Source organism: Neopsephotus bourkii, unplaced genomic scaffold, assembly GCF_033783945.1.
Source record: "Neopsephotus bourkii isolate Nb327-2 ecotype Australia unplaced genomic scaffold, CSIRO-AGI_Nbou_v1 NB_1128, whole genome shotgun sequence".
Classification (NCBI taxonomy): Eukaryota; Metazoa; Chordata; class Aves; order Psittaciformes; family Psittacidae; genus Neopsephotus; species Neopsephotus bourkii.
Window position 1 is genome coordinate 57,274 of NW_026901614.1, and position 27,472 is coordinate 84,745.

The 27,472-nt window shown below is 52.4% G+C and overlaps 1 protein-coding gene across 1 annotated transcript in view; it reads left to right on the forward strand.

Moving 5' to 3' along the window:
• SHANK3 (SH3 and multiple ankyrin repeat domains 3) overlaps positions 1-27,472 on the forward strand; it is a 306,306-nt gene that overhangs the window by 40,674 nt on the left and 238,160 nt on the right. The window contains exons 6-9 of the mRNA XM_061362564.1: positions 10,859-11,010; positions 11,956-12,123; positions 13,092-13,208; positions 14,558-14,635. Of these exons, the coding sequence (XP_061218548.1) occupies positions 10,859-11,010; positions 11,956-12,123; positions 13,092-13,208; positions 14,558-14,635 (515 nt within the window). The remainder of the gene's footprint in view (positions 1-10,858; positions 11,011-11,955; positions 12,124-13,091; positions 13,209-14,557; positions 14,636-27,472) is intronic.

Here is a 27,472-nt window from a genome sequence, read left to right on the forward strand (position 1 = left end):
GTACCTGGTGTGCCTTCACATGAAGGTATTTATACACGGTAATCAAGTCAACATTCTGTCTTCCTTGCCTTAATTAAAGAGAGGCCAAACTCCTCCAGGCTTGCATTTGAAGGTATTTTCTCCAGCTTTCCCATCATTTCTGTGGTTTAGGTGTCACTATTCCATTCTTAAGAGGCTTTTAACAAGCCTGTGCCACTCACAGCCCTTAATGCAGCTCCCTGCTCCCTGCGTTTGAGAGGCTGGGGGTGAATGTGTGGCTCTGGATGGGACCCCACGTTATGTCCTGATAGATGGAGGGGATTTGGGGTTTTCTTCCAGGCCCTCCTACCCCCACCTTAACATGGGGTTACTTGGCCTGTGTTGGTTAAATGAAGTGGATCCTTGCTTGGGAGCTTCCAGAGAAGGGAATGGAGCTGGAGCAGGGCCTGGAGCACAGGGGAGATGGGGAAGGGCTGAGGGACCGGGGGGGTTCAGATGGAGAAGAGAAGGCTCAGGGGGGACCTGATGGCTGCCTCCAAGTGCCTGAGAGGAGGATGGAGCCAGGAGGGGCTGGGCTCTGCTCCCAAGGAACAAGGGATGGGACAAGAGGAACCGGCCTCAAGCTGCACCAGGGCAGGGTTAGATGGAGCTGAGGAACAATTCCTGCCCCAGAGGGTGCTCAGGCATTGGAACAGGCTGCCCAGGGCAGGGCTGCAGGCACCGGCCCTGCAAGGGTTCACACATCCTCAGTGCCATGGGGCAGTGGTGGCCTTGGCAGTGCTGCGGAACGGTTGGACTGGATGAGCTTGAAGGGAATCAAGCACCCAGGTTGATTCCATGGTGTAAGTGTTTTTCAGAGGTTGTTTTCCTTCCTGCTTGTTCCCAATGGATGATGGAAGGGCATCGGCTGCTGCTCCCCCCAGCATTGCTGACCCACAGTGTGGCCCCAGGCTAGGGGGATTCTGTAGAAGCCTGACCACAGGGAGCAGCTACTGCAGCACATCCCTCCCAACCTATAGCATCTCAAATGCATCCTGCAGGGTTTCCATATCTTGTTGTTCCTTATTCTGGGATTGCCCAGCCCTGGTTTCTCCTCGAGCTCTTCCTTGGCATCTTCATTGCTCCTGGAGCTCTTCCTGTGGCATCTTCAGATGTATCAGATGTGCATTCCCTTCAGGATAATTAGGATCTCAACAGAGTCAAGTCCAGCACCTGAAGAGCCTCTTCATCACCCTTGTGGTTGCCTCAGTGATCGCTCTTAGTGCTGCTCTTCAGAGGGATTTCGGATCACTGGGATGTGTCTGACTTATGTTTTAAACCCCCCATTTTAATGCCATGTAGGATGCAGCCAAGCGTGAGCCTTGCATCAGCACAGCTATCTGCACCCATCAGACTCCTAATTTACCGAGGAAGATCTAGTTACTCTAAAGCCTGGTAGAGCAATATTAATAATATAAGTGTTCTTTATTAAATTCCAAATCAGTTTTCCCAGGGTCAGTGTTGCTGTCTGACTTGTAGCTTCATGGATCATTTTACTTGCCCCGTTTTGAACGTTGGCCTGACACTGGTTTGATTCTGGCCTTTTGGAATGCCCCAACACTTCAAAATCTGTTCTTGCACCAGGAAGATCTTTAGGGAGAAGAGAAGGAGCATGATCCCCAGCATTCACTAGGTGCAAACAGTTCGTTCCATCTCGGGTAGCTCATGCCAAAAACCCTTGTTTGGTCGTGGGAAGGAAACCAGTTTATTTCCACAGCAGCAAAGGGACAGTAAGTGATGGGACATTCTGCTGCCTGTATTTATTCACAATCAGACACTCCCTGCTGGTGACTGACCGGCTTGCACAGGGCTGGGACATCATCTGGTATGACCAGATTTAAACTGCTCTCTGATCATCGTTTGCTAGGCCAGAGGTGCATTTCTTCACTTTGTTCTGTTGTTACTCTTCGTTTTCCAATGCCCACTTCATATTGAACACCTTCTGTTTTATCGTGTCCTGTTGTTGGGTTGTCTCTGTCCCCTCACCACTGACCTGTGAGCAGCACGTGCCGTTGGGTGTCCTCTTTGCTTTATGGAGCTGTAGCTCTTGGTCGCACAGAAATTGGTCTTTAGGACTTCCCAGTCACCTTGTACTTTTAATCTTAAACATCCTACATTACCTGTGATCGATTTTCTCATGCACTTCCCTTGGTTGATTCCCTTAGGAAGCATCAAATACTCACCTAGCTAGTTGGGACTTTCAGTGTCATTCCTAGTTGACTTGATAGCAGGCAGTTATTTAGCAGGTTTCTATTCCTTACACTGAGATCCAAAGCAGCATTCCCTGATGTTTCAGTGAAACGGGATCTATAGAAAAGGGATCATTTTTCTCCTTTTTGGAAAATGATGTATTTTACGCTTGTTGGATGGGACACCCAGCACTCTCCTTCAAGCTGAAGTTGCCCCAGGAGTGATTTGTGTGACTTGGAGATGAACACACTGAAGTTAGTGCTTTTGTTTTTAGGTGGCGATCTGCAGCATCATCTTTTGAAGGACCTTTTCCCTTCCTAGTCCACAGACTTTCAAAGCCCTGCTCTCACTGATCAGCGGCCCTACAAGAGATGATGGGATTGTATTTTAAACTCTCCTCCTTGCCCACTCACGTAGCAGCAAGTGACTGTAACAAGGCTGTCTCACTCTCATACAAGTGCCTGGTGTGCTCCAGGCTGGGGTGATTCTCTGCAGTTGTACTGCTGATTATGGCACCGCTCTTCCAGCAGTAAGAGAAGTTCAGGTCCTTCTTCTTGCTCTCTAGCATTCTGCAATGAGCAAAGAGGAAGACAAAGAACCCTCCTCGCGGTCTTTGTCAGATGGATTTAATCACATCTGACACTGCACCGGGGCTGCACTTCCCTCTTTGGAACCATTTCATCTGGGTTCTTAGGTTAACCTCTTCCTGATCGCTCTGCCCATTTCTCCGCCACCATCATTATCTAGTCCCAGTGAAGTGGGGTTCCCTGAGGATCCTCCCAGATGGGCTGGTGCTCCTCAACCCAATGTTCTTGGGTTTGCTCCCCTCACGTGGCTGAGGAGTCACTTCCAGTGGGTTTTGCCTGATGCCTCCTCTTGCTTGTAGGCCTGACGGGACCTCGGGGATGAGCACATGGACTTTCTGTCCTTCAGCTTTCCTTCATGTCCTCGTGCCCCACTACTGGCTAATTTCTGCCGTTTAATCCCATAGGCTCATGGAGTGCTACAGACAAGTTGTGGGCTCTCTGTCTGTGTGGTTCCCCTCCTTTGGCTGCATTTCCAGTCTGGGGTGAAGGGCACCCAGCCATGCTTCAGCAGCCAGCCTTGAGGCTGGACTCAGATGCCTGCACTGGGCATCTCATGCTGAGGAGCCCAAGACATGAGCATGGACCCGGCAGGGTTGGTGTGGGGCTGGCAGGAGAGCTGCCCCTGGCTGTGGCTGCAGGGCCGGGTGGGATCAGATGGGTCCTGGCTGGGGTGGCCAAGTCTGTCTGCTCCAGACGAGCTCAGCTCTGCTCCACCAGGTCATCCACCACCTCTCCAAAGATGTGGTGGGACCTCACACACCACACTTGTGTGTCCAGGCTGAGCCCTGTCTCTTGTGGTTCAGCTTGAGGAAGACAGTCACTGTTTGTCTCTCATGCTTAGAACAATCTTTCTTGTGATGCTTTTCAGCCTAAGCCTCTCATGAATCTTAGTATAAAAAGAGCCGAGGGTCTCACTGGAAGCAGACAGAAATCACAAAATAAAAGAGATCTGTCTGTTTTTGGTGACTATTTCACCTTTGGCCATAACAGAGTGGATGCAGAGATAGACCAGGAAAGCAAACTATGCCAAGCTCCCTTCTCCATCCATCTCTGATCTTCCCATTTTGTTTGGTTGTGGCTGTGGGTGTTTGTGCAGTGACTGTTTGCTCCCCCAGTCGGGTTCCTCACACAGATGCTGATCATGGTTGGTTCTCCTGTTCTGTTGCCCATCTTGATGCTCTGCTTTCCTGCTTTCTCTGTCTCCCCTGTTCCCTGCCTGCAGATCCTTGTCCCTGGGCTGCCTCGCGGGCTGGCTCCTGAGCCCAGCTGTCCAGTTCTCCTCCCGTAAGTGTTCATGTCTCAGATGCTGCACAGTGCTGCAGTTTGCACTTCTGATTCACATCTGTCATTGACCACCAGCTCACGCTTCATACACAGGACTGGTTCTTCCCCTCTCTAGAAAGAGAAGCATAATGCATCCAGCCTGGCATAGCTCTTCCACTCACACATAGAGTCAGAGAATCATAGAAGGAACCTTACAGCTGATCCAGTTCCAACCCCTGCCACGGGCAGGGACACCTTCCACTAGAGCAGCTTACTCCAAACCCCATCCAACCTGGCCTTGTGCAGCTGGGATAGATCTGTGTCTGAAAAGAGAAACCCTATTCCCTATGGGGCTCCTCTTTGGCAGTCCCGATCTCGGGACAATTTATTATTAAACTGGAATTTACTGAAAGCTGATGAAAGGTGAGGAGGGAGGGACCCTGTGTGGTGGAGCAGGAGAGCAGCACTGTGATCTCGTGACAGCAGTCACACTGGCACAGCGTGGTGCTGCATGCACAGTGCTGTGCCCACTCCTGAGGGATGCTGGAGCTCTGCTCTCAGAGGGCTCCTCATGGGGCTGCCTCTGTCATTGCAGTGTGCTACATTTGCAGTGCTTGGGGGGCCTTGCTGGTAGTGGTGGGACCTAAAGAGTCGTTAAATAAGGACTCTTCCAGATAGACTCCAAAGGACAGGGGCCCTGTGCTCATCTCTAGCGCTCTTTATTGTTTCATCACCTATGGGACTGCTTTGGATGTATAGCTGAGATAGAATCATCGAATTGTAGAATGGTTTGGGTTGAAGGGACCTTAAACCTGATCCAGCTCCAACCCCTGCCACGGGCAGGGACCCCTTCCACTGGAGCAGCTTGCTCCAAGCCCCTGTGTCCAACCTGGCCTTGAGCACTGCCAGGGATGGGGCAGCCACAGCTTCTCTGGGCACCCTGTGCCAGCGCCTCAGCACCCTCACAGGGAAGAGCTTCTGCCTCATCTCCAACCTGAACTTCCCCTGTTTCAGTTTGAGATCCTGGATCTGGAGATGCTGTATGTGGTTGCATGGCTGCTCTGATGTGGGGCAGCTCAGGCAGTGGAGGCACACAGCAGCTCCCAGCAAGGAAACATTTCTGGAGTTCGTTGTGGTCTTCTGGTTCCACCCCACCTCCCCTGTGTTCCTTTGCGGGAGGGGAATTAGTTTTCTCAAGTATATAACTGTGCAAATAGCCCAAGTCTGGGGATAAAAAGTGTTAGTCACTGAAGAGCATTGGTGAGAGTCCTGTGAAGAGCTGAGCAAGGATGCTGGCTTGAGACCCTCCAAATGTGGGGTAGGGGCAAACACGGGGGAAGGCTGGGGAGGCAGTTTGCCAACCAGCACAACTGCAGGTGAAAGAGGATGTTCTAACACTTCAGAGTGTTCTGCACTTCAGGGTGGAATTGCGCTGGTGTGTTGTATGGGATGATGTTTCAAGGCTGCACAAAGCTGTGGAGACAGTTATTTGAATACAAAGATCTTGAAGCTGGTTTGGAACAGGATTAACAGCTCCTTTAGAAAGACAGTTTTGGGCTTTAGTTTCTGTAGTTTTGCTGTTCCTTCTTTTTACTTTGTTAAAGTAAACATCTGTACCATGGCAGCACATGGATATATGGATCTGACGTATGGAGAGAGCCTTAGGTTCGAGTTCTGTCTGCAAACCTGTGGGGAAAAGCAAGATTAGAAAGGCTGCTCCCTTATCTCCTGATAGAGGTCTCATTGTTAACAGTGATGCCTGTTGTGTCATGATGCTCATTCCAAGGAGTCACCAGTGCTAAAATCCAAGAGCATCTTTGTGGTGTCTCACTCCCATACCTAGAGGCCTCTCCCTGTTTTCCCCAATGCTTTGGTGCTGTTGTTAAGAGCCCAGTGCATTTCAGCTGAGTTTCAGGGTACTGGACAGAAAGAAAGTGAAGTGTTTTCTTCAGATTCTTCGTTTTCCACTAGAAGTTTCACACTGCGCTTCCTGGGAGCGAGTCGACAGTGTGAGTGATGCGTGTCCCTGGAGATCCTGCATTGTACCAGCTTGTTCGGGGAGAAGATAGATACACACATGTGCAGGGTACTTTTATTGTGGCGAATGGTAAAGTAAACCTGTAACTGTTGTCTGTTCCCCCTGCTGCCTTGATGCTGCTGAGCCAGGGCTGAGGGGTGAATGAATGCTCTGGCTGGTGGGTTTAGTTCCAAGGGGTTTAACCACATCTCAGTCCGCTGAAGTGAGTGTGCTCAGTGCCCAGTGGGAATCAGAGGCAGACTGGGGAGGACAGACCCAGGAAACCTGGGCACAGAGGGAACTGCTGAGGATGCAGCCAGTGAAGGCTCATTGAAGGACACCATCTCCTTGCCAGCCCCTGTGGCAGCAGAGGAAGGGTGTAGAGAGAAAGAAGAGCATTAATTTAACAATACCTTATTCTGGAAGGGGAAGACCCTGGGTGATTTGGCCTTTGGTCCACCACGGCCAGCTGGCTCAGAGTGATATTTCAGTCTAAGAGCTGAAGGGGAAGCAGTTACTGGTAATGAATCCTCCTCCAGTGCTCCCACTTTCTGAAGACACCAGTGCCACAAACTGCCATAGATGTTCTCTGTTCAGGTGCCATCCCCATTGCACCATGTCCAGAAACCTAAAATCTTTCAGTTCTTGGGGTTTGGGTTTTTAGCTTTGGCCTTCTTCAGCTTCTCAGGGAGTGTTTGAACATCCTTGTCCCAAGTCCTTCTGGAGCAGCGGTCCTCCCGTCTCTGCCAGGGGCTGCCCACCTCATCCATCAGCCAGATGTGGGAACCTGGTGACACTTGAAACTAAAGAGGATACAGGCAAAGGGAGGAAACACTCTTTCCAAAAGGTCTTGGGGGTTTCTTGCCTTTCTCCTTGTGTGTTTCTTGCCTTTCTCCTGCTGTGCATGGGAGAAAAGGTCACTGCTGCCAAGTCCAGCCTCATCCCTCCTGGGTACCTTGCAAACTGAAGTCTACCTGTGGTTGGGGGTACTTCAGTACTGAATTGTTAACCCAGAGGGCTCAGGTTTATCTGTACATTGATGGGCCCATGGGCAGGTGTCCAAGTATGAATTCCAAGAGAAGCAATAAATGAAGGGTGGTATTTCCAGTGCTTGGCATTTAGCAAAGACAGAAAAAGCTGCAGCACATACGTGCTATTCTTAACTCCTCAGACACCCTTTACGAATCACGGTAGTAAATCCAGTCTCCTTTTAGGCAGAGCAGCTTTGCTGTTAGCAATGCTCTTTCATCCACTGCGTCTCTAGGGATGACTCTACCAGGGATATTGCAAATAGGCTCTGACACCAACTGCTGCTTTCTGTGTGGCTGGATCTTCAGCAGCTTGGATAATTACGAACACCATTTACTCTCCTTTCTCCTGCAAAAGTGGAAGGGGGGGAGGAATCCAAGCCCTTGAGATTTCAGACATTCAGCTCTTCAGCAGCTAAAGCTTGGTTTTTACCCACTCCTGGGAACACAAGTGTTCCATTTGTCCCCAGCCAAAGGCAGCGTGTTCCTGCCCTGCTGTTCTTGCTGTCTCAGAGACTGTGCCGAACAGATGCCTCATTAAACTGATTCACCCTCTGCTCAGTTTCTGTAGCCTTTTATTCTACCTCTCTTGACCTGGGTTAAAAACTATCCCAGCAGAAACCACTTGTGGGTCATTATCCAGGATGCTCTTCCTCGCAGGGAGAGAGATGAACATTTACCTGCAGCCTGCAAGGTCTCTTCCCTCACTCATGAGCTATTTCCTTTTAAATCAAAGTCCTGTCACCCTGCCACAGGTTTGAACAGCGGTGCTCAGAGGGATGTACCCGTGCTGCACATGAGAAGGGTAATGCACATCTGCCCACATCACCTGGACCACCAGAATCCCTGTGCTTGCTCTTGGTTTCTCTTCCCACCTTGTGCTGTTCCTTGTCCCCCCAGGACCCGCAGCAGCCATGCTCTGGGAATTCTCATGCAGGTGTTCCCCCAGTGTTAGGAGGGAAAGGCTTCCCTTCTTCAGCCATCAGCACAGCACATGTGTATGTGTAATCTGGTACAGGGGGGGTTGGAGCCCAAGGCACACACTGGGCTGCCCTGCTCGGAGGAATGTTCTGCAGAGTTAAATCCAGTCAATGGACATGGAATAACAGACTGCACCATGGAATGTTCCATGCTTTGTGGTGCCCCCCTCCCAGCAGAGCCAGCAGGAAGATCCAGCATCATCCTGGGCTGTTACCTTCATTTCAGCTGCTTTTGGGGGTGGTTTTAAGCCGCACGTGTTTCCCTTCCTCTGGCTCTGCTCAGTCATGAGCCATCATTTGCCACCTCATTTGTTCAGGTTTCAGTGCTGCAGGAGGATGCTCTGGGAAAGATGAACCGTCGGGAAGAGACTAAAGGGAAAATTTCACAGAGGTTCCTGTAGGTACATTCTGAGGGTGTTAATAAAATACATGAGCAGTTTTACCGTTATCCTAAAATTAGCCCCGAGCCCGAGGGAGAGTTGAGCGTGTGGGAAAGAGAGAGGCGATCCTCAGGGTTTAACACGGGGAGGCCACTGGGGAGCAGCAGGGAACGAGGCAGTGATTGCATTGACAAAGAGAGCTCTTGACTGCACAGACCACGGCCCCGGGACGAGGTGAGGACAAATAGCAGCAGGAGCAGGTAATTGGGGAGAAAGCCTTGCACTGCCTCCCCAGCCTTCTGCTGGCTGCAAGGAACAGCCCTGTGCCCAAGTGCGGGAGCTTGCTCCTTCCCTGCTCTGCCTGTGCTGCATCCAGCCTGTGCTGGCTGGGGAGTGATGCCTGTACTTGATGACCACCTTGAATAACTCCCATTCGTGTGTGATGTATTTCCTCTTGCTTTCAGTTTTAGTAGCTGGAACTTACAGGTGAAAGGGCTGGTTTGGCCCCAATTGTGGTTAGATGAAACCCAATGGCTTGTGATTTGTGAAGTTCTTGTCCTTTTCTGTTTGAAATCTGTTCATCTCATTGCAAACTGTTAAAGCTCACTGCAATCTGTTAATCTTGTTGCAATCTCATAAGCAAACTGGTGGCATCTCTTTGAATCTGATGTGCAACAGGAGATTCATGGAATGGTGTGTTTGCATTCAGCTGAAATTGGGGTTGAAATCTTATAATTCTTTCATTTACTGCTGGAAAACTCTACCATGGGGTTCTACCTATAGGTAGTAGTTGTCACAGGCAGAAACTTCCTGTTGCTGTGCACTGTAGGTCTGTAGGAACCCTGGGGAGACAGGAACCCTCCTCTGCAGAAGCTTGCATGAACTTTCGTATCCAGCCTGTTGTCATCTCAGCTTGAACAGAGATCCCCCCTTTTTCCTAAATGATGTTGGTATTAGAATGAGGAGCTCGTTCCTGCTGGTGTTGGAGCAATCTCGGGGGTTTCCCAGCTTCCCTCAATGGCTTTGCCTTAGAACCACAGAATACAGAGTTCTTTGCCTTAGGAATAGAATATGCTCATATAGTTTGTGTTGGAAGGGACCTTAAACCTGATCCAGCTCCAACCCCTGCCACAGGCAGGGACCCCTTCCACTGGAGCAGCTTGCTCCAAGCCCCTGTGTCCAACCTGGCCTTGAGCACTGCCAGGGATGGGGCAGCCACAGCTTCTCTGGGCACCCTGTGCCAGCGCCTCAGCACCCTCACAGGGAAGAGCTTCTGCCTAAGAGCTCAGCTCAGTCTCCCCTCGGGCAGGTTCAAGCCATTCCCCTTGGCCTGTCCCTACAGGCCCTTGTCCCAAGCCCCTCTCCAGGTTTCCTGCAGCCCCTTTAGGCACTGGAGCTGCTCTCAGGTCTCCCCTTCATGCAGCAGAGGGGCAGGATCCCCTCCCTGAGCTGCTGCTCACACTCTGGGGCGCACCCAGCACACGGGGGGGTTCTGGGCTCGAGTGCACACTGACAGGTCAGGTTGAGCCCTACCACATGAACCCCAGTTCTCCTGACACCCCCAATACTGCTCCCATCTGCCAAAGGCAAAGCCCAACGGCAGCTCCTTCCTACCTCATTAATCAGATTTTCCACCAGGGAACATGCAGTGTTGCTGGTTCTTGTTTTCTGCTGTGGCTCTTGTGCGCTTGTTAGTGAATTACTTGAAGCATGTCTTAGGATACGCACGTTCCCCAGAATTACCAGAGGGAATCACTAAACCCCACATTAGGCAGTGATTGCATTAGCTTTAGTGAACAAATTGCTGTCTGCAGTTCCTCCAGAGCATCTTGAAATGCCCCGTTCGGGCCTTTCTCAGTCTTTGGGATTCAGGATGCATCCGCACAACCTGAAGTTCCTGTCATACTGCAAGGGCCCAACGTGTGCTCTCCAAATCAGCAACTGTCGTTAAGGATGGGATTTGGTAGAAGTTATGGTGAAAACCAGTATCCAAAAGTCAGTGCTGATGACAGACATCAAAGCAGTTCTCTTTGGCACAGAAGTGATGGGCCTTAAAAGACTGTCAGTGTCCTCTCTAGCGACTTGCTCCATTCTATCCTGCAATGGAGCGAGCCCAGGCTCTGGGCATCGCAGGGCTTAGGGCTGGTACTGCTGGGAGCTGGCACTGATGCGGGTTCCCGAGAGGTGAGGGGAGGTCCCAAGATCCTCCCATCTGGGATGGGTGGTTCACATTCGGAGCTGGGACAGGCACTGGTGCACGGGGCTGTCACTGGTGTGTGGGACACCGCGATCATTGCGGTGGTCTCTGTGGTGCTCATCGGTGTCTGTGGTGCTCATCGGTGTCTGTGGTGCTCAGCTGTGTCCCTGGTGCTCATTGGTGTCCCCATGCCCACAGAGTGTCCCCTGACGGCGGCGGCCCAGCTGGAGCTCAGCACGGACATGATCAAGGCCCTGCGCAACGGGGGCGCGCACCTGGACTTCCGCACGCGCGAGGGGATGACGGCGCTGCACAGGGCCGTGCGGTGCCGCAACCACGCCGCGCTGCTGGTGAGTGCCCCAGGGCCACAATGGGGCTGCTCTGGGGAGCTGGGGGCACTGACAACGTGACCCTGGGGAAGGGGCCAGGCTGGATCCATGGGTGGGGTTCAAGAAGGCAAAGTGCCGGCTCCTGCACTTGGGTCACAGCAACCCCATGGAGCGCTGCAGGCTTGGGAAGAGCGGCTGGAAACTGCTCATGGGAAAGGAGCTGGGTGCTGAGGGATGGAGCTGAGCATGAGCAGCTTGTGCCCAGGGAGCCCCCAGCATCCTGGCCTGGACCAGCACCAGTGCGGCAGCAGGGCCAGGGCAGGGATTGGGCCCCTGTGCTGGGCACTGGGGAGGCCGCACCTCAGATCCTGTGCTCAGCTCTGGGCCCCTCACTGCAAGAGAGACATTGAGGGGCTGGAGCGGGGCCAGAGAAGGGAATGGAGCTGGAGCAGGGCCTGGAGCACAGGGGAGATGGGGAAGGGCTGAGGGACCTGGGGGGTTCAGATGGAGAAGAGAAGGCTCAGGGGGGACCTGATGGCTGCCTCCAAGTGCCTGAGAGGAGGATGGAGCCAGGAGGGGCTGGGCTCTGCTCCCAAGGAACAAGGGATGGGACAAGAGGAACCGGCCTCAAGCTGCACCAGGGCAGGGTTAGATGGAGCTGAGGAACAATTCCTGCCCCAGAGGGTGCTCAGCATTGGAACAGGCTGCCCAGGGCAGGGCTGCAGGCACCGGCCCTGCAAGGGTTCACACCCCCTCAGTGCCATGGGGCAGTGGTGGCCTTGGCAGTGCTGGGAACGGTTGGACTGGATGAGCTTGAAGGGCTCTTCCATCCTGGGTGATGCTGTGGTTCTGTGCTGGGGTGATCTCTGTGCTGCTGTGGCTGGAGCACCCCTGGCCCCATTGTGGGCCAGGCTTTCCCAGTGCCCAGTCCCTGAGGCACAGAGTGAAGCTGTGCTCCTCTTGCAGACCCTGCTGGACCTCGGTGCCTCTCCAGACTACAAGGACAGCCGAGGGCTGACGCCGCTGTACCACAGTGCTATGGTGGGGGGGGATCCCTACTGCTGCGAGCTCCTCCTGCACGACTACGCCCGGCTCGGCTGCGTGGATGAGAACGGCTGGCAGGAGATCCACCAGGTGGGATGGGACCTGCATGGGATGACCCTGTCCTGCTGCAGGGGAGGGCTCATCCCCTCCCCTAGGTGCTGCAGGCCGGGCAGGGGAGCCCAGTGCTCAGCATGGAGGCCTGGCTCTGGTGTGGAGCACTTGAACCTGGTGTGCCAGCTCTGGCTCCCATCCCAGGTCAATGCTCAGGATGGTTCAGTAGTGTCGGGGAGCCTCCCCAGGTTATGGCTGGCTCATAGGATAGCGTTTGGGATCTTGGTCCAGTGCCTGAGGCACCCTGGTTCCGAGCCACAGTTGTATCTGTCCCTGCATTACACACTGACAAGTGGGTTTGGTGTAGGGAAGACATGGGATAGGAGTTAGGGAACTTGAGCTGGCTTTGTGCTTCAAGAGTGAGACCTTCTGGGAGAAGGGAAGATGCTGGGGCTCTGCTTAGAGTCCTGGTGTCTTGGACCATTGGGGGCAGCTTGGCTTTGGGCCCATGGCCTCTAGAAGGACCCAGCTTTCAGCCCCTGAAGGTGGATGAGTATTGGACGGGGAGCATGAGGATATAAAACCAAGAGATGTGTGCTTGTGCTCTTGATTTACTGTAATCCTTCTGCCTCTGTCCTCCATTGCCTGAGCAGGTCTTTGAGGACTGCTGGTCTCAGGAGAGATAAATCATAGAGGAAAACAGCACAGCAGTTACTAGAGATGTAGGGCCACTGTCTTCCCCTTTGCCTGCTTGTGCTTTAGGAATCCTTTCACTGGACGGTGATACTGAGATAGCAAACAGTGTGTGCAGGGCTCTGGTACCAGTATGATTGCACTTGATCCCAAGGTAATTTGTCCCATGATCATTCAGGTGCATATTACGTGTGTCTTCATGCATGTTAATGGGACATTTCAGGTCACAGGTCCAGCCTCCTTCCCCTTTTCTAGCATGGATGAATCCAGCATCTCTCTGCCGTTCCCTGATTTTCCCGTTTTGTTTGGAGCAGGCGTGTCGCTATGGCCATGTTCAGCACCTGGAGCATCTGCTCTTCTATGGAGCTGATATGACTGCACAGAATGCCTCAGGAAACACCGCTCTTCATATCTGTGCTCTCTACAACCAGGTACCTCTGCGGGAATTAGAATCACAGAATCACAGTAGAGGTTGAAGGGATCTTACAGCTCCTCCAGCTCCAACCCCAACCCCTTCCACTGGAGCAGCTCCAAGCCCCTGTGTCCAACCTGGCCTTGAGCACTGCCAGGGATGGGGCAGCCACAGCTTCTCTGGGCACCCTGTGCCAGCGCCTCAGCACCCTCACAGGGAAGAGCTTCTGCCTCAGAGCTCAGCTCAGTCTCCCCTCGGGCAGGTTCAAGCCTGTATCTGTGCTGCAATGGGGCTGTTCCTGTGGGCAGCCCCAGCCTGGTTTGGGATTTCCAGAGGCAGGTGGCCAAGGAGGAGTCCCTGGGTCAATCTGTTCCCCTTCCCAAGCTGGTTTTGCTGATTCACTGCCTCAGGTGTTCTGTCCTTTCCCTCTCATTCCTGTTGCTCCTTCCCACTGAAGCCCCACTGTGGGTGGGGAGGGGGCAGTGTCCTAGGTGGAAGGTGCTAATTTGACCCAGGTGGTCACACTGAATTTCAGGTGGGCCCATGGCTCAGGTGGGGCTTGTTGGGCGGCTCTTGGGCTTTGCCCAGCTCTGAGGAAGCCCTGTGGGTCTTGCTCACTCATGGCTCTCAGTCCTTGCTGCTACTCTCTGAGTTCTGAAGGCTGCCCAGGTGATGTAGGCACCGTTCCTGTTTGATTTCCTGTGGGGTCCCTCACCTCCCTTCAGGAGAAGCTGAGGGTGGCAGAGGAGCCCCTGAGCTCTTGCACCTACTGTTCTCTTTCTGAGATCTGGAGGTCAGTATCTAAGGATTCCTCCTGTAGGTTTTGTTCTTCCCAGGGGTTTTTGTACCTTGTATTATGTGTATTTTAATTACAAAGGGAATTTTCAGTTTCTGAGGTGTGCATGCTTTAAACATTGACCACTGTTATAGGCAGTGGTATACAGAGGCTCATTTGTGCCTTGTTAGGTGATGGGTGTGTTCTGCACCTCAAGGAACCTGGTACCCAAGTGCCTGTCCCCTGTGTGGATGATAGAGCAGCATTAAACAGTGCAGGAGCTTGTAAGCATGCATTAGCATTGGTTAGAAGCCCAGAGTACCCAAGGCAAAACCAGTAAAAGGCTTTAGGAAATGCCAGTACCTGGGAGCATGTAGTAGCCACTGTGCTCCTGGGGTGATGCTTGAGCATAGCCATGGCGATGGGTGGGCTTGGCCAGCTTGGGTTGGGGTGCCCAGTTGGTAGTGCTGAGCATCCTTCTGGGCCCTTTCCAAAGCAAGCTTGCTGAGCACAGTGCCTCTGCGTGGGTTGGCTGCTCTGTTGACTGTGGTGCTAACTGCCCTTTACCCTTTACCCCGTGCTTGCTCCTACAGGAGAGCTGCGCTCGGGTTCTCCTCTTCCGCGGTGCCAGCAAAGAGATTCGCAACTACAACAGCCAGACAGCGTTCCAGGTGAGCTCCTCATGCCCCTGCCATGGGGGTCTGCAGCGCCTGTAGGGTGAGCAGGCTGCACCCCCTCCCTGAGCCAGGATGTCTGCTCTGAGCCTGCCTCCAGCCTGGAGCTGCAGGGAGGAACGGGGATGTGTGGTACCCATGTGAAGTGCTGGGAAGGTGGGGGCTTATGGTGGGAGAGTGAAAGAGCTTGGGTTATCTGGCTGTGTGTAATGGAGGTGGACAGACGTTACTGCTGTCTGCAGAAGTGTGGCAGTAAATGGTATAGGAGCAGAATCCTCACACATGAAGGACAGGGTTGCCACAGAAGTCAATGCACTCAAGTTGCCATTGGTAAACTTAAACTGGGAGTTAAGGTGACTTTTAGCCACAAGAGGAGTGAAACTTTGGAATAGCTTCCTAGTAAATACACTGGGTAACATGGCTGGAAAAAGGGAAGCTGTCACTTTGTAGTGGGACTGCTTCCATAGGTTTGCAGATGCTGGGAAGTGCCTCCCTCAGGCTGCAGTTTAATGCAGGAGTTCTCTTCCTATCCAAGTTCTGCTTTCTCCTGCTGTTTCCATGTTGCTGAGCTCGGACCAGTCATTCTGTCTGTGCTTGTACTGAAGCACAGTCCTTTACTGAGGACCTTCCAGAAACGCTGTGACTCAGTGTTCAGCTAACACCAGTGTTCAGGTGTCCCTTGAGAGTAGAGTGTGTCTGTCAGCATCCTGCTCCTGTACCAGCTCAGGTGGCTGCAGGTGAGCTCACTGATCACCAGCCCTTTGGAAATGCTGTTTTCTCACTGTTGATTCAGGAGGCTTTAGGCCATAGAGTCTCAAGTGTGACCATGCCGTGCTGTACAGTCCCTGCGAGCATCACACGTGGCCCATGTGAGAAAGGGGCCTTATTACAGACCCAGTTGTCTAAATGTGAAGTATAATTTCATGCAGCTTAAGAATGCTGTCCTGAAAAGAGCAGCAGAACTCATGTGTGCTCACCATGAATATGTGCAGGGGTCAGGCAGCCATGCAGAGTGCTGTAAGCACCACAAACACAGAGTTTCAGGAGCTGAATAAACAGCTTAGTGTCTTGTTTAAAAGTAATTTCTTAAGATTGAGACCAGCAGGCTCTTTATAAACTGTGCTACATCTTGGCTGGGATGCTGAGAGGGACAATGACTTTGAAGGTCAAACTGAGCATCCTTATGGGCACTCTGGTGGCATCACCTGCAGGAACTTGAGACTTACTCCATGCAGTTAATTCACCTATTAAGTGGTGGTTGTCTGGTCATAGCTGATGTAGCTCTGAAGGCGGGAGTGCACTTGTGTGATGAGGTGTGGGTGCCTGCAGAGAGGGGAAGCCTGTCCTCCTCTCCATGATAGCCTGGGCACCTTGGGGTGCTCATGCACATGAACAGCTGTGGTGGGCGGCCCTTTCTCCATGAACCCACCATAGCTCAGCCCTTCCTCTATCTGCTTTGTATTATGAGAGGCTTGTGAAAGGGCTTGATGTGGGGAGGTCTGCTTTCTGCAGAGAGCACTGCTGTCTGTGAAGCTCTGCTCTGGGGATTGAGGACAGGCCCATCTGACTGCTCTCCAACCCAGTGTAAAAGTACTTGTCTCCAGGGAAAGGCTTCTTGTGGGAAACTGCTGCCTCCTTAGATGAGCTCAACTTTTGGAATCGGGAGATGAAGAAAGAGCAATCTTTCTGCTTTGGGGGTTTGCGGGACATAGGGTGCCTGTAGCAAGTGGTGGAGGGAGGCCCATGGCTCCTGCTGCAAGCTTGCTCATGGCCTGTGGCGTTCTACAGGGTCTGAATGAGGAGAAACCAGGGTCTGCCTTTTCCTTTCTGAAGCAGTGTGACTAACGGGCAATCTGTGTTACAGAGAATGTTGGTAGCCCAACCACTTGTTTATTGGTAGACCCACACCGGAGCCTGGTACCAGTGTGATGAGCTCCCAGCCTTTAAAGAGAAGCTCTGACTCCTGCTTGGATCACTTCCTCAAGGCTTCAGCATGTCATTGGCTCACTCTGCTGCCAAGTCTGGCACTTTCTCACCTCTTTTCTTCCCATTGCTGTGATGATGGGAGCTGCCGTGGCTTTCAGCATGGCAGGGGAGAGCCACATGTGTACTGGCCATGGCTCTGTGCCTGCTGGGAGCTCACCCAAGTGCCTCTGCTGCTGTGGGGCTGTTTAGTCCATTCACTGCACATCCCTTGGGCTAATCTGACTGCTGCTCTTATCAGACAGCTTGCTGTTGGTGGCCTGAGAGGACTCAAGATAGCAGTGAGTAAAGGGTTTAGAAGCTGTAACCACTTCCCTAAGGCCAATCAGCGTCCCACTGCCTGGGCTGATGGGCCACCTCTTTCTGCCTTGGGTTCCTCCTGTGGCAAAGGCATCTGACCCCAACTCGTGGCCTATGTGGTGGGGCAGAAGCGCTGGGAGAGTCTCACCTCTTCATGGCTGGTACCAGGCTTCAAGGAGTGCAAGAGCAGGATGCTCTAGGGGTGAGAGTTTTCCCAGAGTATCTTCCCAGCTTCTGGCAGTCTCAGTCTCTGTTTTCCTGAGCCAGGTTTGTACCTACATCTGTCTTCAATTGCTCTTAGCTGACTTTTCATCCATGGGTCATGTAAGGGAGTCCCCTGTGCAGGTGCAGCCCTTCCCAAAGCTCCCCAGCCTCATCTAAATATGTTCTCGCAGGATGGAGGTGACCTTTCTCAGGGAGGATGCTGCATACTCAAAATGAATTAGATGAGAGGAATGTTGGGCTTTTGGTGCCATTCTTTTCTTTTTCCCTTCCAGCTGCTTTAGCAGCATCACTGATCAGAAACAAAGTGCTGCCAAAGCACCAGTTGTCTCTCCAAGCTCCCATATGCCTTGAGGTGCTCACTGGCTGCACTTGGGTGTTGGTTGGAGTATGCTATGGGTCAGGAGCCCGTGGTGAGAAGGAAGAGCAAGCACTAAAGCTGGGACTGTGGAATCAGCAGCTGCTGCTGTTGATGGGCTGAACCCACCACCCCATTCAAAGCACAGGAAGGCAGCAGCAGAAGAGTGGGCCGTGTGGCCAGGCACACAGGTAGCAGTTGTGTGAGCACTGTGAGTGGTGGTTCGGGCAGTCACTGGTGTTCTCCCTCCCACCAGTGGTTTGTGCTGGATCCCAGGGGATTGAAATCCTGGATTCACAAGGTTAAGTTCAGGATGACAGTGCTGGGGAGTGTTGGAGGGTGAAGACTCGTGAGTCGTCTTTTCAAGAGGTGCTTTTTTATGTTGTGGTAAGGGTATTCACCCTCACTACTACAGCTTCTCCCTAGCATGGGATGGCTCAAAGGTCAGCCTGTCCACAGCTTCTCATGGTCCTTAGAAAAAGACTGCGTGCAGCTGCAGCGTTCTGGGTTTCTCCTTCCCCTTCCCCAGTGCCAGGTTGACAGTATGATAGCAGAAGACCTTTCCAATGCTGTGAGTGGCTCCGTCCCTCTTGGAGCATGCAAATGGCATGATTTGACTTGGAAATGAAATCATTCCCCTTTGCAAGCTGAACGTCACCAGAATGATGATCCATGCCTGGTGCTGTGGACCAGCGATGTGAGAGCCTTTCTGTGCTACTCCGGGCATCAACACCAGCTCATGAGCAAGGCTTTGGTGGGGTCTTCGTTAACACTTGTGCTGCAGGGAAGGAGATTCCCTCTGCTCAGAAAGTTCCTATCCCTGTGGCTCTGATCCAGCTTGCTGTCTGCCAACGCCTCCAGGGCCTTTTCTGCTGAGCTGCTCCTCAGCAAAGCTGCTGCTTTCCCAGACATGGGACTTTGCATCGGTACCTTTCCAACTTCATGGGGGTCTCGCTGACCTATTCTTCCAGCTTGCCCAGGTCCCTCTGCATGGCACCCCTGTTCCTATGGCTGTTGACCGTTCCCTCCAGTTTGGTGTTACCTCCAAACTTGGTGTGCTCCAGTCACTGGCCATTGGGTAGAGAATGACCCATTAACATCCACACTCTGAACCTTAACATCCAACCAGTTTTTCCCACCTAGCTTGTCCACCCATCCACACTGGGATGTCGTAATTTCTATACAGATCAAGATGAGACATAGAAGACTCCATGTGTTCTACTTCTCTGTGTTCTCTGAGATAACTGATGGTTTTCCTATCCCCATATCAGATAGGTTGGACCATTCCTGTCGCTCTGCACTCTGCCCTGTGTGGGACTGGAAGGTTGCTGGAGAGCCCTGCTCTTTTCCCTGTAAGCATCAGAAGAACCCTAAGCTGCTGCTGTTTAGTAGCTGCACCACAGAGTTTGTCTCTGCTCCCTGTTCCTGGGCATATTTTCCCCATCAGTCCCAGCTGCTCGTGTGGTTGGTGTGAGCTGGGGGTAAGACCCTGCCCTGGATGGATCAAGTCCTTCAGTTTGATCTCACTTGGCTTGTCCCTACCACTGCATCAGGTCTCACTTTGCTTTCCCTCACTGGTTTTCAGCTGTCTTAAGGACTTGCTTGCGTGTTCTCTCTGGGAGCCCAGGTCTCTGATGGGGTTAATACAGGTGTCACATGGTGGCACTTGGAACCTCTGGGTCATTTTAAGCAAGGTAGCTTTTACAGTTGCCTTCACCCTTACCTAAAGCGCAGGACAAGTCCAGGTCCTTATTGTCAGGCCATCACCTGCCTGGCACTGTGTTTTATCAGTGGCCTGTTAGAGATGCCAGCAGTATCCTTCTAAGAAGCACCCACGTTTTACCATCTTTACAGTGCTTACTTCCCAGTTTTCTTTTCTACAGCTCCTGTCACTATCATGGAGCCTGAACTCTGTGTTCCCAGTGTCAAGATGGATCTTTCTTGTCTGGAAAGTCTTGGAGGTTCCTTGTGCTGCCCCTGTATGTTCCTGGGAGGTCTGTGGGTCAACCACAACAGCCGTGTGGCAAACCGTGCTGTAGTTGGCAGTAGGGAAGGCTCCAACCCTCATCAGTGGTGACTTCAGAACCAGTTGTTGATGTTTCTGGTGTGGGCACCTGGAGCCTGGCCCAAAATACAATTCCCAGAGGAACTGGTTCATAACCAGCCACGAGCTGGACTCTGTATGGCCCATCACGCCCCGTCCAGCCAGCTTTCCACCTACATCATCACCCACTTGCCCAAGCCATCCCTGTCCCATCCTGCAACAGGGATGCTGCAGGAGACCACACTGAACGCTCCCAAAGCCCCTTCCCTGCAGTCCCTTTACTCAGATCCAGGTGCCTGCTGGAGGAGGCACTAGAGCTGTGGCTGAGAAGGAACCTGAGGGGTGCTTTTGGGGCCCTTGTGCCCCAGCTCCCAGGATCAGCCCTGTCTGAAGGTGTTAACGCTGGTGTTTGCTTGCCTGCTTGTGACCCCCTGTGCTGGTGCTGCACTGCCAAGGTCTGCTCCTGGCTGGAAGCTGCCTGTGCTCTCCAAAAGCATTTCCTGACATCCAGCCTGCATCTTCCCTATTGAATCTGAAGCCTGTTACTTTTCCATGCTTATTGGGAACAGATTATTTTTGTCCTCACCGCAGCTGCCTTTTCTGGTTTTGTAGTCGGATCACCCCTTCCCCCCCGCTCTGTTCTCTGGGCTCAGAACATCCAGAACACACAGCTTTTCCTGCAGAGACCTTGAAAGCATAATCTGATCGTTACTATTGATTTACGCATCTCTTTCATTCTCTTGCTCAAAGTAGTGTTCCGCGGCTGAAACCCAACATGTTCTGCATGGAGCCAGGGGGGTAACATTGCACGTGTGAGGCTGCTAATTGTAAATCCTGGTGTGTTTTCCCTTTTCTGCCACAGTGCAACTTTGTTGACTCATTTTCAGCTTCTGATCCTGCAAGCCTCAGATCCTCTTCATCAGGGCACTGCCTGCTGGCTCACCAAAGAATCCAGACTGGTTTGAGTTGGACAGGACCTTAAAGCTCCTCCAGTCCCAACCCCTGCCATGGGCAGGGACCCCTTCCACCGGAGCAGCTTGCTCCAAGCCCCTGTGTCCAACCTGGCCTTGAGCACTGCCAGGGATGGGGCAGCCACAGCTTCTCTGGGCACCCTGTGCCAGCGCCTCAGCACCCTCACAGGGAAGAGCTTCTGCCTAAGAGCTCAGCTCAGTCTCCCCTCGGGCAGGTTCAAGCCATTCCCCTTGGCCTGTCCCTACAGGCCCTTGTCCCAAGCCCCTCTCCAGCTTTCCTGCAGCCCCTTTAGGCACTGGAGCTGCTCTCAGGTCTCCCCTTCAGGAGCCTTCTCCTCTCCAGGCTGCCCCAGCCCAGCTCTCTTGTGTTTGCACCGGGTGTCACAGACTCACTGAGCCTCCTGAACTGGGCTTGTTCCTCCTCCTCAGACCAACCAGCCCCATGGCTGCTGAGGCTGCTCACAGCCTTCCCAGCCAGGCTTGGAGTGCTCCCACCTTGGGCCTTGTTCCTGTCCTCAGCTCTTCTCCTCATGAAGAGCCTTTTCACTGTGCCCATTGCACCTTGTGCCCATTGACTCTTGTTCTTTGTATGCCTCGGAGAAGAGGCTGGCTCCATCTTCTGCAGTCCCTGCAAAGAAGCTGTCATTACATTTGTCTCTATTGACTAAATCTCCGCACTCTCCGCCTGTTCCTTGACTTTCCAACAATCATTTCAGTTCTAATCCTCTAATGACTTTGCATCTCCTTCCAGCTTGGTCTAATCTAGGAGTCTGATAAGCGCATTCTGCACTCCATCATTCAGATTGCTAATGAAAGAATGGAATACTCCTGAGCCGGAGGGAGGGTCCTGGGAAATCCATTTGGCATACATCTGACAGTCAGGGATTAGTTTTGTGATCAGTGTTTCATCACTTGGCAGCAGTTTCAGCTGGGTTTCACTTCTCTCCTTTCTGTGGATGCCACAAAGGCTGTCACGATTTCTGCACAGAGCTCTGTGGTATCCTCAGTTCCTGTGCTCTGCCCAAAGCCTGGCCTGCTGCCTGCTCCTGGAAGTCACCTGGATCCTTAAACTGTGTTTCCTCTCTACAGATCACTGGTTTTGCTCAGCTCTGCTCACAAACTCTGCTTTGCCCAGAGCTTTTCTGGACAACGCAGTCAAGTTCTGTGCCCTGAGGAGCAGAGCTCTGCTCCTTGCAGCATGAGTCTAGAGCTGGTTGGAATCCCTCTCTTTTCCCAGGCATCCGGAGCTGTCCCTCATGGTCAGAGCTCACTGGGAGTGCCCAGGGTTCTCCTCACAAGGCTTTGGCGGTTCAGCCTGGGCTCTGCAAGTCTCTGTCGAAAAGCAAAGCCGCAGAAACAGGCTCAAAGGCAGAGAAAGACTGAGGGAGCTGGGTCTCTATAGTTTGGAGGAGAGGAGATTGAGGGGTGACCTTATTAGTGTATATAAATATATAAAGGGGGAGTGTCCCGAGGATGGAGCCAGGCTCTTCCCAGTGGCAAACAATGATAGGACAAGGGGCAATGGGTACAAATTGGAGCACAAGAGGTTCCACGTAAACTTGAGAAGAAACTTCTTCTCAGTGAGGGTGACGGAACACTGGACCAGGCTGCCCAGGGAGGTTGTGGAGTCTCCTTCTCTGGAGACATTCAAAACCCGCCTGGACACGTTCCTGTGTAACCTTATCTGGGTGTTCCTGCTCCGGCAGGGGGATTGGACTGGATGAGCTTCTGAGGCCCCTTCCAATCTCCAACATACTGTGATACTGTCACTGTCCCCAGTAGTGTGTGAAGGCCCAGCTGGTTTGGTGATAGCTGCTGCATGGCTGCAGCCATTTGTGGAGTGAAAAGCTCAAGGAAAAGGCAGCAAAGCCTCTCGTGCTCGTGATGCTGAGGCCATCCTGCTCTGTCTTTGTACCCCTTGCTTGTAGCATCCCACTTTGTACCTTGACCTTTCTCAACATCTTCTGCATCTGTCACACTGTAGTTGGGAATTAGAACATTATGAATGGTTCCCCTTAAAGCCTTAAAGATTTACACTTTGATGTTATCTTAACACCCCATTTGTATTGGCTTTTTGCTGCAATACAAACAGGTCATTAGATGCATTTTCTTCAAAGGCATGTATCTTGTTGCTTTAAAATAGACATCATGGGCTGAACTTTGCAATGTGCAGGCATGTTGCCCAGGCAACAGAATATTCCCAAATGGAGTGGTTTGGTTAAAGAATGTCTTCAGATAACTGTCATTTTGCTAATTTAAATTAAATTTTAGCTGATGGTGTTTGGATTTCTAATTGGGTGATGTCAGATCTTGTGATGTCATGGGAATGAATAAATGTCATGCTACATATATAGATTACAAGTGTTCAGTGTTAATACCTGGAAGGAAGTGCTGAAGCCAGTTGATATTTTGCCATTCAGCTCAGCTGTGAACTCTCATTGTTCCTCAACCCATGTGAAACTCAGGAACAGCATAGAATCATAGAATGGTTAGGGTTGGAAAGGACCTTAAGGTCATCAAGTTCCAACCCCCTGCCATGGGCAGGGACACTTCACACTAAACCATGTCACCCAAGGCCTCGTCCAACCTGGCCTTGAACACTGCCAGGGATGGAGCATTCACAATCTCCCTGGGCAACCCATCCCAGTGCCTCACCACCCTCAAAAGCAAAGAATTTCTTCCGTATATCCAGTCTAAACTTCCCCTGTTTAAGCCTTAACCTGTTACCTCTTGTCCTATCACTGCAGTCCTTGATTAAGAGTCCCTCCCCAGCATCCTTATAGGTCCTCTTCAGGCACTGGAAGCTGCTCTGAGGTCTCCACGCAACTTTTCTTCTCCAGACTGAACAGCCCCAATGTTTTCAGTCGATCTTCATATGGTAGATGCTTCAGCCCCTGATCATCCTCGTGGCCTCCTCTGGGCTTGTTCCAACAGATCCATGTCCTTTTTATGTTGAGGACACCAGAACTGCACACAGTGCTCTAGGTGGGGTCTCACAGGAGCAGAGCAGAGGGGCAGGATCACCTCCTCCGACCTGCTGGTCACGCTGCTTTTGATGCAGCCCAGGATACGGTTGCTTTCTGGGCTCAAGCGCACACTGAAGCCGGCTCATGTTCATTTTCTCATTGCCCAGCACCCCCAAGTCCTTCTCCGCAGGCTGCTCTGAATCTCTTCTCTGCCCAGCCTGTAGCTGTGTCTGGGATTGAGTTGGAAAGGACCTTAAGATCACCCAGTTGCAACTCCCTGCCGTGGCCAGGGACGCCTCACACTGAACCGTCTCACCTGAGACTCTGTCCAGTGTGGCCTTGAGCACTGCCAGGGATGGGGCAGCCACAGCTTCTCTGGGCACCCTGTGCCAGCGCCTCAGCACCCTCCCAGGGAAGAGCTTCTGCCTAAGAGCTCAGCTCAGTCTCCCCTCAGGCAGGTTAAACCATCAGTGCTGCCTCCATCTTCCTCTGCGATAGCTGGGAGGCTTCCTCTCCATACACCCTCTCATTTGGGAAGGATGCATTCCCCCGGTCCTACTAAGGACCTGCCTTCTTGCTTCTTATTGCTCTTGACAGTTGCGTCATCTGCACCCATGGTGGACCAAGGACAGACCTGTGTCTTTTTTTTCTTCATGATAGATACATATTGGTTTATCCTGGTCGGTTACTGGTTTATTTAGCTCCTCTTGTCAATCATAATGCAGTTGCACTCTGAGCTTCCCATTGCTGAGTGAGAGACTGAAGCCCGTGAGAAGACTACGTGCCGTGAGCAGTTTCTATAATTGTGTACCAGGCTAGAAGTGGTTTTCAGAGAGGACCAGCCTGGGTGCACTCAGACTGAGCACATACCCAATGGACAGGCTCCAGCCCAGCTGCAGGCACAGGATGCGCATCCCCCTCTCCCACATGCCACCTGTGTGATCTGGGGCCACGTGCCTGGGCTCTGCTGCAGCACAGGGCTCTCTGCTTGCCAAGGAGCTGCTTCCATTTGACTAATGAACTGCTACTTCTTTTTTTCCTCAATTTACCTGCCCTGAGCTTCCTTCGAAGCCTCCTTTGGTTTGATTTGATTTAATTTGATTTGTTTTCTCTCGCTTTTCATTTGGAGTTTGTCTTGGAAAAATTGATCAGGTTTCTGGCCTCCTGGCTCCCTCCCACTCCTCCTCCAGTCTTCAGTGTGAGACTGAGCTAATTCTGAGTCAGATCCATCTCGCTTTGATTATCCAGATGATGTTGCTGACTTGAAATCTTCCCTGACCCGCAGCAGTTGCCTCTGGTTACAGATGTTATACAAGCCTGTGCTTTGCATAGGGAGCCCTGCGCTTCCCAGCCCTCAGGCTGAGCCTGGAGGCTCTTGGAAGGTCTGTCAGACCCATCTCTAATCCTGGTGGTAAGGACCCTTGTCTGCTGCATAGTCCCTTTGGAGCATCCCTGAGTGCTGGCTGGACCCAAGACCAAACTGCCCAGCTCTTCCTCAGGACCAGCCTGTCCTCCGTATCCTCTTCTGCCTGCTCTAGACAGCACCATCCATCTTCTGTCTGTCTGTCTGAACACAGGAGGCCAGAAACACCCCCACTGCTGCATCTCCCCTCTTCCTGTGTCTGAGGAACTTCTTCCAGGCAGACTCATCTTTGTTCTTCCTTTGCAGACTCATCTCCTGAATTTTGGGAGATGCCCCCAGCCCACCTTTGGTCCCTGCAGAAATCTGAGGCTCCTTTCCAGAGTCCTTCTGCAGCACAGCTCATTCATGGAAGTTGTGCCTGCAGGACATGGTACTTGTCACCCTGCGTGACTGCCAGCACAGCACTGCAGGAGTCACAGTGGGGTGTAGGAGAGGTGATGGTGCCAGCCCCTTGCCAAGCCTGCCGCTGATGCTTGTACTGGTGCTTCCTGGCTAACACACCACTGCCCACCCTTCCTGAGGGTTATCAGCCCTGCTGGGAAAGCCAGTCTTGACAGAGGTGACATTTATGCCTCCGTCTCCAAGTCCCATTTCTCCTCCTCCAGCTCAAAGGCTTCCTGAGCATAATGGCTCCAAGGTGCTGCATTATGGTTTGTTCCTGCTTCTCAGAAGTATTCAGAGAAATGATGGGGGACATCACAGCATAGAGTCATAGGACCCCAGACTGGTTTGGGTTGGAAGGGACCTTAAAGCTCCACCAGTTCCAACCTCCTGCCACGGGCAGGGACCCCTTCCACTGGAGCAGCTTGCTCCAAGCCCCTGTGTCCAACCTGGCCTTGAGCACTGCCAGGGATGGGGCAGCCACAGCTTCTCTGGGCACCCTGTGCCAGCGCCTCAGCACCCTCATAGGGAAGAGCTTCTGCCTTATCTCCAACCTGAACTTCCCCTCTTTCAGTTTGAACCCATCACCCCTTGTCCTGTCACTACAGTCCCTGATGGAGAGTTCCTCTTCAGCATCCTCGTAGCCCCCTTGAGACACTGGAAGCTGCTGTGAGGTCTTCAGACAACTTCTCCTCTCCAGGCTGAGCAGTCTCAGTATCAATACCAAGTGATAGGATAGTTTTGTGATGCATCTCTTTAGGAGAATCATCATGTTTTTCCAGTGGCTCCATGTGCCTCAACTGACAATACTGAGGATGCTCTCCATGTCTCTTAGCCTAGAGCTAAACTGTTGTAAGCTTTGGACAGTTTTGTTTCCCTTATATTTACATGTAGCCATTATCTGAAGCAGCCCATTCACAGATGTGGCAGAATGTTAGTCTAGCTGCCTGGCTGAAGTGCTCCTTCAAAATCAGGAGCTCCAGGTGTGCTCCATAGGAGAACATCAGTGCTCATTTGCTGTGTTGGCAAGCTGGGTGTTGGAAGCATCGGATCTCCTGCATGCACGTGGCTGGTCTGCAGGCACAGAGGGTATTTGAGATGTGTTTGTCCCAGATCAGCTGTGTAGCTCACCACAGGAGCTTCGTCTCTTGCCTTCAGGAGATGTTGGGTCTACAGCACAGTCATCGAGTGACTGACTCCGGTGACACTGCAGATGAGCTGCAATGGGATGGCAGCACACACTGCTGTGAACGTGTCTAGGCTTGATGCTCATATGGCGGCCAGATGGAGCTGCCATATGTGAGCAGTAGGATTGACCTAGTAGTATTGCCAGATTTCTGGAAATCTAGAACAAATGTAGAACATGCCTGAAGCCAGTCAGCCTGGCTGAGGAAAGCGAGAAACTGCAACAGGTCCAGCTGTACAGCAGTGCACCAGGGGCAACTGTGGGGAGGAAGAAGAACCATTCTCTGTTCTCTGGGATAACGGAGAGGTCAGAAATCCTCAATAATTGGAGAAGCTGAGGCCTTGGACACTTGCAGCCTTCTCCAGGCTGCCCCAGCCCAGCTCTCTCAGCCTGGCTCCAGAGCAGAGCTGCTCCAGCCCTCGCAGCATCTCCACGGCCTCCTCTGCACTCCCTCCATCAACTCCAGGTCCCTCTGGTGCTGCTGCCCCAGAGCTGGATCGGGGCTGCAGGGGGGTCTCCCCAGAGCACAGCAGAGGGGCAGGATCCCCTCCCTGAGCTGCTGCTCACGCTCTGGGGGTGCACCCAGCACACAGGGGGCTTCTGGGCTCAAGCGCACACTGAAGCTGGGTCATGGGGAGCTCCTCTTCACCCAACATCCCCAAGTCCTTCTCCTCAAGCTGCTTCACTCCATCTCCCCCAAACTGTGTTTGTGCTGGGGATTGCTCCAACCCCTGTGCAGGACCTTGGTCATGTTGAGCACCATGAGGTTCACACAGTCCCACCTCTCCAGCCTGTCCAGGTCCATCTGGATCCCATCCCTTCCCTCCAGCATGTCACTGCACCACACAGCTTCATGTCATCAGTCAGCCTGCTGACGGTGCTCCTTCCCACTGTCCATGACACTGACATGGACAGTCTCAACCCTAACCTCTGAGAAACATCACTCATCACTGGTCTCCACTGGGACATCAATTTGCTGATCTCAATTCTTTGGGTGCAA